At 40.6% G+C, this 12,806-nt stretch overlaps 1 protein-coding gene across 1 annotated transcript in view; it reads right to left on the bottom strand.

Moving 5' to 3' along the window:
- Positions 1-10,560, bottom strand: part of LOC135482066 (netrin receptor UNC5C-like) — a 53,122-nt gene extending 42,562 nt beyond the window's left edge. Inside the window, 3 exon segments of the mRNA XM_064761898.1 lie at positions 8,782-8,850; positions 8,853-9,158; positions 9,766-10,560. Coding sequence (XP_064617968.1) covers positions 8,782-8,850; positions 8,853-9,158; positions 9,766-9,835 — 445 coding nt within the window. The 5' untranslated portion in view covers positions 9,836-10,560.
- Between the last annotated feature and the right edge of the window lie 2,246 nt (positions 10,561-12,806).

Genomic DNA, 12,806 nt, shown 5'->3' on the forward strand with positions numbered 1-12,806 from the left:
ACACTGGAGCCATGCAGATGACAAACTTGTGAACAGTTTCTTTGAAGACTTATGTAAACACATTGCTCCCTAGTTTCTTCTTGAGACTGTTGCCCCTCCCCATCTCCTGGGACACTTAGAAACCTTCCACCACCAAAAGCAGGCATCATCTCCCAGGCTCTAGGGCATTGTCATTTATGCCAACCAACAGTATGAAACACCAAAATTCCAATTCATTTTATTTTTAGATTTCGTTTTATTTTTTTAGATACTGCTCCAATTTTGGTTGAAATGTGTTCTTTAAAAACTTTAGGTAAAGGGTTTGAAAAAATTTTCAAAAAGAGCAACTTGCTCTGTGTCTGTAAAGTTTGGTTTGCTGTTTTCTGACAGTCTAGTACAGGTGGTCAAGGTGATGTATCAACCATACCATTTCAGCATTTATTTACAGCTTATGCCATAGTACCAGGGTGCAATCTAACCCACTTCCCCCCAATGGTAACCCATTTGACACGTATACAACATTAATTATGATCACCTTTTCTTAGTTTCAACAGTCAGTCGTAAAGAATGAATACACAAGGACAATAAACCTATGGGCTGTTCTGTAATGAGATGGGTCAATGAGGTGTAGCAGGCTTTCAGATCATTATAAAAACATCAAACCAGAAACAAACAGATATCAGACCATAGTGGTCTGTTATCACTTATAGCATTCAGTTCATATCCAATGCACAAATCATCCATCCCAGTGCCATTATGGTTACTTGGGATGTTATTCCTCTTTGGATACAATGGCTAGGATGCTTTATCACAACTATGAAAATGGCCTAAATCTGGCTGCCTGCAGAAGCCAGCACTACTTCCCATGATTGATGCCAGGGCAGGGAGCCAGATGGGCAATCAAAGGGTGCCTTCCCTGCAATGTTACCTGGGACATCTCCAAGAACTAGTCAATAATTCATGGCAAAACCCTTGGACACGCACCCTCCAAATGGTAAGGACGAGCCTCACTCGGCCTCAACCCCGACAAGTGCTAATGGCTCTGTATCATGTCTGCCAATGAAGCTCCAAAGAAACACGATCAACTATTCAAGCCAGCAGGCTTGTCATGCAAAATGCAGACAAGTTCTCCAATAATGGCTATGGCACTCTCCATCAGTGACTCTCATTATAAAGTTATTCTCACTCCAGAGCATTCACGAATTATTAATGTCCTATGTTTTCTCCAGTTTTCCCTGCAGATCTATATATGAAAGAATGAACAAGACTGAACAAGAACATGTGCCAAACCTTGTCAAAACACAACAAGTTTTGTATTGTTCTCAGCCTCTCCATATTGACATCAAATCTCTAGGCTACATACAATTGCAAGTTCCAAAAAATATACATTCTACTTGATTCTCCTTGGTATCAGAACATGTCAAACCCATTTCACAGCCAGTCAGTCTGAACAGGTCTTCTTTGTATTCAGTATGGAAGACAGCTGTATCAGTATGTCATATAATAATAATCGGTTAATATGTTATTGGTTGATCTTCCCTGAAGCCTGGCCTCATCATGTATTCCCACAATAAGCTAATAAAACTAGATACAACCTGATGAACTGCAAAGGGTATGAAAAGATTTACAGCGTACAAATCACAATGGACAAAAATAACATTTCTAAGCTAACCATGGGGTTACAAAGAGAAACATATGTAAAAGGCAAAGGTATGGTTTAGACTATAATGCAAACATTTTTCTCAAACAGACATTGGAAGTTCTGTACAGAGGTCAGGTACATTGGAAAGAAGTAGAAAGACTGTTTCCATGCAAACTTTCAGAAGTCTTAACATTTCTAAGCGAGGAAAATGGGCTAATTTTCTCTTGAAAGTGTTGAGCAAGGTCTTAGTTCTTTCTTGTTGTTCTTTGATACACAGAAAACTCTATCAGAAAAGATATATATTTGTCTTTCAAAGATTGAAAATACATAGCAAGACTTCTTTTCTGATTATAAAAAAATACATGTTCACATAAATCCTCCCTATAACCAGCCACACATAAAGGAAAGCAAAAAGACAATATAGTGCTCAGACACAGCATAGAAGTTTCATGACAAATATCACTGAGAATGTGATTACAACAACAACATGAGATAATGCTAACGTTCAAAACAAAACACAGTGGATTATGCAGAGCTCCTGCAAGCACACAGAGCAACATGTGTCTCTCAACTCCTCTGGATAACTCTTAGCGAAAAAAAAGAAAATATTTATAAAAGCCGGGTTCGACATGTGCCAGGTAGGGGAAGGAAAATAATTGACTGGGCCGAGTCAACCTTAGGTGCAGGTAAAAAAAGGCCTATATCAATGGGAGAGAACTGGCTTATCCCTAACACAAATACCGTATGAAGTCCAGGTAAACACAACTCACAAACACCAGCAGTGCCTCTATATGCACTGGTACACGGTAAATAACAGAGAGGGGCATCACTGGGTCAAACCTAAGAGCCACCCTTCTGTGATAGAGTCTGTTAGGAGCAACACAGAGAATAAACCTGAATATTAATGTGGATTTGACTCCTGCCAGGTGGGGGCTAATTTACATAAACATACACCAAGTCTAGCCGATCATCTTTATTAGACACAAAAACCCCTATTGTACACCCTAGACAACATTGTTAACTAAGTATCTAGCCGTGCACATGAAAGCAAACCTGATTTGTCATTTATCCAAATGATACTTCAGAAGCTCTTTTCAGGCACGGCTTCTAGGCACGGGTTTTTAATGATGCAGAAACTATTGCAAAGTTATATACATAAACATTTTAGTAGGCTTATAGGCAGCTCTCACAAGCTCATCTTCAAGAACTTTCAAATTTATTTTACAAATAATGGGTATTAATATAGCCCAATTAAAAAAAAAACAAAACATGTAGATTAAAATTATTCCCAGTTAAACTGACAAAAGCAAGAGAGCTGGAGAAATGGGTAGAAAGCTTTAATCATAGAGTACACAGCTCCAGTTTGTTCTTCTCTTAAAGAGATGTGGGGAAGTAAGGATTTTCTACAGCGTCGCTATCTCCTCTCACTCTCTGCATGACCAGAGCTCACAGGAACCTCCTGTATCTACCTCCAGAACAGGAGAGCCACAATGTACATATGTCCCTGGAATGGAAGTGATCTCACTGCAAGCCCCTCACTAACAGGTTCTCATGCATTTTATTATCCCATGTCAAATGACTGCTTGATTCATTTCAGTGATTTGGGGATGTGAAGAAATCAATATGGACTAAGCTTGGTCTGGGCACGGGCTGATCAGTCTGTTTACTCTGGCCTGCCCAGCTGGTTATAGCCGAATACCCTCTAAACATCCTATTATCACAGCCTATTGATCTAACGCTACTCAGCCCACCTTAAATACCCTTAACATGCACTTCAGCTGACAAGCACAAAGAGTAACAAAGAAAAACATATTGTCCGTCACTTGTGGACAAGACTAAACTGCTGAGTGAGCACAGAGGTAGGTATTGAAGTGGACAATGGTCAATCCCAGCAGTGGGTGAGTGCGGTTAAGGAGCTTTACGGTTGACACAGTTTGTATGGGGAATTAGCTTTGATGGGCTATGTTCATTTGGATCCAGACCTTGTAAGATGATTATTTAATCCCAGGTAGAGCTAATTGCACAGCTTATGGCTGCACGTCTCGATGGACTCCGAGTGACAGAAATGACCTTTCTCACCTGACAGCTTATTGGGTTAAACTGATTTGAAATTATAATCTCTGAAAACTTTCTTTTCAATTAATTCATGTGTGAATTAGATCTTAAATCTAATCAGAATTTGCATTTTTACCTGTGTAATTAGAGCAACATCGAGAAAAGGTAAGACAATATATATATATATATATATATATATTTTATTTATACATATATAAATAGCCATATAATGTGCAGATTTTCCCCAGCCTTTAAACACATCCATTAATTTAATCAATGAAGTTTATTCACATTTTTTCACCAGGTCAAGAGGCTGAACAGCTGGTTTAGGTGGAGTTATTTAAGCCTAACTTGTCGGTATTCCTTGCCAACTTGGCTGTCAATCCCCATTTAAGCACGCAGATCCCTCAACCAGCATGTCACGGTGAGTTAACATTTTTTGTCCCTCCAAGCAGGACGTCAAGAGCCTAAGTCTGGGACTATTGCTGACAATCGTCTAGGCCGTGTGCTCAGGCCCATTGATCTCAAGTAGAACACATTGTTTCCAAGAGTGGACAATATGTTACATGTCAGTGAAGAGAGCCATGAGTCACTGGCCAGCAGGAACATGGTGGGGTCCCTAAGAGAATACCCACACATCAGCCATGCTAGCCACATCTCTCCCTGCACCATCATCATCATTATCATAAAGATTTTCACAATCATTTAGCACTTTTTTTTCCTTCATGGACGAATTCCTCCACTCTGGCACTACCACAACAGGCTGCTTTCGTTTCATCACTTTGTAAATAATGTGGCAAATTTGTGGATTAGGGGATGTATCTAAGACAGCCACGCTGGCGCCATATTAAGTAAATTTAGCCATTTTTAATCAAGACAATCAGATCTGTAGCTTACATTTCCTGTGACCTTACAAGCACTGCTTATGCCCTTGATGCCTGGCTGATTCACTAACATTTCTAATAAATTACTATGCAAGTATTGTGCAGTCCTTCCTAAAAAGACCACAGATGAAGAACAGAACAAAAAAAGACTCGGTGTATTATTACATTGTCATTCTAATTAGGGTAATATTAATTACCTTGAGTTGTTAGGAATTGTATCCCACTGATACTACATGATGACAAGTGGGAACCAGTGGGGCAAACTGGGTTATTTATTTCAAAGACTAAGGCTGATCCCTGTTTTGTGTTGTATGCACATTGCAACTGAACAATACCAATTGTACTTTGATAGGCCCTGTTTCCACCCCTTGGGCTGCCCGTCAGAGGGAAAGTTTGAATCAAAGAGCAACATCACAATAACATTAACATTTCTTTTGGAGAAAAAAAAAATTCCCAGTGCAACAGTAAAAATGTCATTATTGGCCCTGTAGCAATTAGCCAAATGAGTGTGGAACTGTGGGAGCAATGGAGAGTTCCTTCTGATTGAGCATGATATGACTAATGATACAACTCCTGCATGCACACGCATCCTCTCCGACATTTCCCGTCAGTTGTGGCGCTTAACTCTTCTACAGCTCCCTTGTTCAGTTTTTACACCACATTCATACATTAATTGTTGCTATAGCCCTTGCAATATTAGCACGCAGACAAGTATTGGCCTTATTTCATTGATTTCTAATTGTCATGAAGCATACATTTTAATCTGATTTACAGTGTGGTTTTCTTTATTCTGTAGCAAATTTTTCACTTCATTCCCACACATGAAAACATAAGAGCATTTAATTATGTATGTATTTCTTTCTTTACTGAAGACATGTAATTCTGTTGCCCATGTTACAATGCCATGCCTATCTTTAGAAAGCTTAACTGATCGCTTGGGGTTTAACGTCGTACTCAACAATTTTTCAGTCATATGACGACGAGAAAGCTTAACTGAAAAGCAAATGTACCCCAACTCCCTCTGAATATAGAGGAATAATGTGAGAGTAGACTGACAGATTCTGTAGATTTTACCCAGGGCAGTTCCAAAGAAAGGGCGCAGCTGTGGAGAGATTTCACACCAAATGTTTGTGTAAGAATTCAGCTGTGTGTTGTCTGCACTCTTAAACACCCATTACAAGATTATCTGAAATATAACCTGTTTTTCCTGGTGCAAAAAAAAAGATAAAATGTATCTGTCTACTAGCTGTTAGAGGCTAACCTTTTATCCAATAAATGTCTGCCAGCCTCAGGAATAAGTACAGCACAGCCCATTTCTGTCGGGCAGATTATTTTCCTAAATCCTGACAAAATCAAGTAACTGTCATTCACACTCTATTTTCCAATCTTTCCTACGCTTTATCTTTCACCGACTACAGATTCTCATAGCGTAACTGTTGCAGAGATTGAGCACACAGCTCTGTACAACGAACGATTCAGAGAATCAGACTGTTTCAGTAGATGTTCAGATTACAGGTATCTCAGATTCTAGTGCCTGAAGTCTCTCTCTAGACAGGACGCAGCTTAGGTAATTTGCTCTGAAGTAGCTACCATCTTATGTTGAAGAAGAAAACATTTTAAAGTTCAAGCATCCTTCCCATTACACTACCAGGGAAAAAAAATAACACAACACAGTACAATCACAGAGATTGTCTGGATTCTTCGAAGTGCCACGTTGTTTAAAAGATAAACACCCATCTTTTCTTAATAGTGGTATCCCTAGCCCTACCTATGACCTTGGTTTTCTGGCAAGTTGGTTGAGTATGAGTCCAGAGATAACTCAGCTTTTAGTGAAGACAGAGTAATATCTCAGGCTCTAACCCAGTGTAGTAACAAAGCTCCATCGCAAACAACACAAAGAACAGACCAGCTATATGCTCTCCGTATGTTTTTCATCTATGTTGTATTGTCCCTAGGCTCTGTGTACATACTGTTCTAATCGAGAATCTGATAAGTCTTGGTATCAAAATAAAGAACCTAGGGAACGTCTATACAAGCAGTGTCTGCACACGCGCATTTCCTTACCAATCCCACACAATCCTTACACTGATCTTATCAGGTCTAGATCGGAAATAAAGCAAAGCCCAGAGCTGACGGCCGCATTTCTGCTGCAAACTTTATAGCCAACAAATATGCTCTTAAACAAGAACAGCCTGAAGTTTCCAACAAACCACAACACCTTCTGACGAAATATTACAGAACATGCTCGCCTGTTTAGTAGTTTGTTGTCCTGTGTCATGCCAACAACAACAGAGAATCAGTGTGATCAATCAGGTCTTTAAAGTGTGGTCACGTGAGCAGTTAAGTCAGCCAATGAGAAGTAATCAATCAACTGCATGTTAGTCTGACATTTTATGTTTGTATAATGACATGTGTTAATATGGCTTCGGGGGCATCAATCCCCTTAACATTGCTCAATCTCAGGGTATCAGCCAGGTTTAGACTGGACACTTTCCCTGTCACATCAGGCTTTATTAGGTAAACTAGGTTTCTATCTTTTAGGGGGTTCCCTTCGCAAAGCGTTTATAAATGGCCATTTGGCGGAGGCTTTGCCCCATACTGGAGTAAATCCTACAATTCTACTGGTCTAGTATCTAGATGAATACTGCTGAGAAAGCTTTAGGACACAGACGAAGGGCTCTATGAATAGGCCGCAATTTTTTTCTCCAGTTTTTCTTCTTTGTGTGTAGTTGTAGAGATCAGAAGAGCGGGAGTCATCATGCTATAACACAGAATGTACTGAGGTAGAAGGGAGGTGGGAGACAGTGCTGTGAGGATGGCATACGGCTGGGTGGGGCAGCCATGCTATAACCCGATATCTTCTGCTGAGAGTGTTTTCCCAAAGATGATACAAATTAACAGCTAGCAGGAAGACTCCCTACATAATCATTTCCTTTTGACATCCCTAAGCAAAAATATTCCCATACAAACAGGTCAGCCTTTGCTCCTCCAAAAAAGAAGGCAATAATTCAGGAAATAGCATGTCTAAGCAAAGCGCCCTCTGGGGGTAATTATATGGGAGGATGGGAAAAAAGGGGGATAACATGCTCAGCTCAATAGGTGCTTGTCATTAAGCATCAGTAACAAAAATTGTTTCCATAAGAGCCGACAGAGATCAGTAATATTTTTAGCCAGACTTATCCATACCATCCTGGAGGCGATGAAAATCATGCGTCTGAGATTGAGGCTAATGTCGCCCTCAGAGGTTAGGGCATACAACACATTATAACTCAAGACTTCAGGCAACCCCCGCTTGGATATAGGATTCAAAGGCAGCTATAAGCTATGGTGTGAAATGAGGAATAAACCATGAGGTAATGGCATGTAACATAAACAGTCCTCATAAAACATGATGTTACTGACAGAACACCATTTACTCAACAGCTCAAATTCTTCTTCAAAAAATCATTTTTGATGTTATCCTCTGGATTATCAGCTGGTTTACAGAATACAGCCTTCAGGTCAACCCTGGGCGTGCCTTCTTATACAAACTCCTTAAGAGTTTTAAAAGTTACTGCTAAGCCTAGGAACCTGACTGAGATATTACAGTGTATACAAAGGAGGTGCACAAGGGGTGGTCTTAGACGAGGATCACACCAACAACCAAAAAACACTTAAACAGGTTTTACTGCCTGTTGAATATCCGTGTTAAATAATCAAAATATGCAACAAACAAGCCCTAAAAAATAGCAGGTTCATATCTGACAAATTTTGTGATAGAATTTCAGTCACTAGATCTATACTTATTACGGTCTTTCAAAAGGTAATGCGACCAGCCCTATGATACCTCAATAGTCTCTCTCACCTGAGACCAGGTGGGCTATGGAAGCACTAACACTACTGTGTGCTAACTTATTATTACACAAACCATAGGGACGCTAAGGCTTCCACAGGTGGTAAATGGACTTCATTGATCGCACCCTGCACAATTACCTCGCACAACACAAGGTTCATCCAGAGGTAAAATGTACAGCTCTTCAGAATAGGTACAAGATCACACATGATAAACAGCTACCATTGTCATAGCAAAGTACAACAGCCCGTTGTTATTTTCACTCAATGCAATTTAATCATTCAACAGCATGTAATATTTTATTAACACAGATGCAGATATCCTGAAAAATGTGAATGTAGACTAATTAATAGGTCATTTTATGAATTAATTTCAGGTAAGCTACTTACAAGCAATTTGGACAAGTCCTCTTCGACTTTTCTCAGAATCTGGTTGGCTGGTGCCTCCCATGTGATTCAGGCATGACACTCGCACCAGTAACCATCAGCCCCAAAGTATTCCTCCACCTCCTCTCTCATCACATCGATGCTTGTCTGCAAGTATTTTACGCCTGTCACAGGGTCTATCAATTCCAAGTTCACATGATGTTTGGCACGCACCCACTGTCCCGCACACTTGAATATTATCTGAGCTGCTTGCGTCGCCTTGCAGGTTATTGTGACAGGTTTGTTTTTCACCACATAGTAATGTTCTTCTGGCTGCTGGACAAAGATTGGCAGGCTGTTCAGCAGGGGATCGTTGCCCAACACAGGAGCACTCAGCTCTCCTGAAAGCACAAGAGTTATAAAAATGAAAAACAACTGTTGAAAGATCTTCATAGTATCCTGTCAGTGTTAAACAGTTATCTCTTCCCAGGAGAACCTCACTTCTATACTGAGGAAGACCACATGCAACAAGAGCTCTATAACGATTAGCTGGCGGAAATCTTCAGGGATACAAAGAGGCGATTTTTCAATGGTCTGCTACAAAAAGCGGAGTAGCATCGAGACCTAATTCAAATAGACATTGGCAGTGATTGGTTTGTCGGTCCACAGTGCTGACCAAAAGGCAGCAATTGATCAATAATTGGTAAATGCACCTTAACTGTTCCTTTAACTTAAATAACCGATCAGTCGGAAAATGTAATTACAACAGAATAATAAGGCTATTAATGAAGTGTGAAATATAACCTTATCAACAAATAAAATTATTGGTCAGGAATCAGTCTGAACAAATATTGATTAAAAAAGTCCTTGTCAGAAAGTGATATCATTAGATTAGTCAGCCTTGGGTCTGGGAAGATGTGAGTATGTTACGAGAGCAGAGAGCTAATATTTGGACAGTTTCAGTTCCATCTCTGTATTCAGAAATCAATGTAAAGTCTGTGTCTATACCTTGAGAAAAACCTGTGAGAACACACAGACAAGCGTAGACTCCAGAGAGGGTAATTAACCGGGAAAACATCTTCACTTGTCAGATAGGGTAACCATTCTTAAACACAGCACCCCTGAGATCCTGTGGTTGTTCTCTCGCCTGATTGACACAACACGCTAAGAAACACCACCCACAGAAATACCCAGGCTCACTAAGTCAACACTTTGGCAAAAATATCTTCACAAACACCACTTTTCCTGCATCAGCTTAGGATTTATCACAAATGAAAACTTGGGCAAGAATAATTTCAACTGTTCAGTTCTTTGCATATATAGACCAAATAAATATTCTCTGCAATTTGTCCTCCTGACTCACAGTCGAGTTGAGCAATAATTCTGAAGTGGTCTACACGATGTAACCATGTCCTCCTCAGATCATGGCTATCACAGAAATGAGATAGATCAATGCATACAATGTCTGCTCCACCAGGAAAAAGGCTTATTTTTGTGGTAACAGTGGGCTGTGTGATTCAACAAGGCACGAGTTTGGATCACTAAGGCCGGCCAATCTGCCATCCAATTGTCCAGCCTGACCTGTGGATTGACTATTACAGGCACACAATTAACCACTATCAGTCCACATTGAAGCAGCCGATTTCTATCACAACTCATAACCTTTTGCTGAACTGAGTATTATAGATACTGCTGATAACAAAAAGGCTTGAATCCCTGGAAACAAATGGCAGCAGTCATATTAACCAATGCGACTATTTCCATGAAAATCAGCTGGTATTGTTCCTGCCCCACGTGTTTGTCCAAGGATCACAACAAGTACTGCTCCATTTGTACAGCATTGCACTTCATAACAGTTAAGTCCTTAATGGTAAACCACACTGCTTTGAACACTTCTCCACACCAAGTAGTCTGCACAGTCGCTCTACAAAACAATACTGTTGTACTACAGTGTTAAGCTGGCCTTTGAAACATGCTTGCAATGAGCGAGGTGTACACTGAAGGGTATAACAGGGAGCAGAGTGGCACAGTACAGCAGCCTGAGCAAACAGACCAATAACTGAGCATGCTAGCTTAGAACTGCTGGTCATAGGCACTAAAGCTGGCAGTGACTGGCTTCTCTCACAGCTGATCACCAGCACATGTACAGCACAGGGGATGTGGCTACAGCTCTGCTGGTGAGTGTCACCATGCAACCATGAGGGAGTCCAGTCTGTGTACAGGGGCTATGTTGCCTCCCCATTACACCATTCCCCACCTGGTGTGGATCTATCAGACCCAGGGATCAGCAATCAGCCAACCATGACCGGATGACACAACCAAAACAGATCTCAACCAGTCTAAAATAACAGCCAAATCCATGTCTACAGTATAATGACTTGGTGTCATTGTGTGCAGTGAAATGCTACAGTAACTTTTTGTTGAAAATATCAATATTTAAAAAAAATTTTAACAATTGGAAAATGTTAATTTAAATATGTGTTTGGTCTCCTTCTTTGCCAGATGTGACAGGCTTTGCATTATAGATCTTCAACCAGCACAATAAAATATATACATGTATCAAAACTCATGCTGGCTTCCTCTCCAGCCGTACGTGGGAAGGTCTGTCAGCAACCTGCGGAAGGTTGTGGGTTTCCCCCGGGCTCTGCCCGGATTCCTCCCACCATAATGCTGGCCACCGTCATATAAGTGAAATATTCTTGAGTACGGCATAAAATACCAATCAAATAAATCAAATAAATAAATGCATCAAAACTTGATACAAGATGACTCACTAAAATATGGACACTCATTTTGGATTGAAATTTACCATGCAAGTTTAGTACTTACTAAGGGCAAATTTAGGGAACAGCATGATGGGAGGCCTAAATGAAAGTGTGGAGGTCTGGACTAGGTGCACTAAGGTTGGGTGGGGCTCTGGTGCTAGGTAATCAGCCCAAAGATGCTAAATAAACAGCTAATCCCCCTCCCTCTCCACCTTATCCCAGCTCATGTAAGTCACCCTGAAGCAATCAATGGGGCCAGGGGCCAAGAAAAGCGATGCTTGGAGCAGCAACCCCTCCACCCTCACATAACTGAAACAGTCCACCAGGCTCCTTATCTGGGCCTTATCTCAACCTCATGATCACTTTAATTACTAGCCTGTCATCCCTCTTGAGGGTAGGTCAGGAAAAACAGGCAGGTTTTTAAAGTGCATCAGTCTGCCTTGCAGTGTTTCCTAATTCTTTTTTTTCTGTCATGTCCCACTTGATGCAAGCCCAACTTGAAATATCTGCACTGCCAGTCATTTGTCTTTTTAGGATCAGTTCAAACATCGCTGCAGTTTTCTTTAAGAGGCGTGTTAGCTTAATGGAAAGGCCGCTTGCAGCTTTCAAAATTCCTCTGTAAAATATAGGTATTACATCCATGGGACTGAACAACAACAACATTCATCAGGGAACCTTGTGACAGGCGTCGAGACAGAGGAAGTGTATGGACAGGAGCACCGTCCTGATGGTATCCAGATAGCTACACTTTGATGGCAGTACATCCGTGGAACTGCATCAATAATTCAAGGTTTGATGGAAGAATGGTGACCCATGAAAATGGATCCCCACAGGCATATTAGTACTCCTCAGCCATCTACATAGCATGGCCAGCATATTTCATGTAGGGCCAGTAATGGAGAGCCCCACATTCAACATGCCAACCGGAACTTGGGCAGCCTTCAAGGCCAGCATGTTGACAAGATCATCTGAACCAAAGCACTGCTGTTAACATTGCCTTCAGAAAATTGTCATACTAGATCATAATACAAAGCAATATACCCATCTCAAAGAGAAAACCTTCAAGCATTCTTCAACATAACTGTCAATATTAAATCCTCAAAGCACAACCTCAAATCAGTAATAATCCCTAAGAAACTTTAATTTTACACATATTCATGTAAATATCCTTTAGTGGAATTTTGTATCCCACCAGAGACCATATTCTCTTAACACTATGGAACTGTGTGTAAATGGACATTGTGTTTTGTTGTAATGTTTGAAGTCACACTGTTGTTTCTCATT

This window comes from Liolophura sinensis, chromosome 1 (genome assembly GCF_032854445.1).
Source record: "Liolophura sinensis isolate JHLJ2023 chromosome 1, CUHK_Ljap_v2, whole genome shotgun sequence".
Taxonomy (NCBI): Eukaryota; Metazoa; Mollusca; class Polyplacophora; order Chitonida; family Chitonidae; genus Liolophura; species Liolophura sinensis.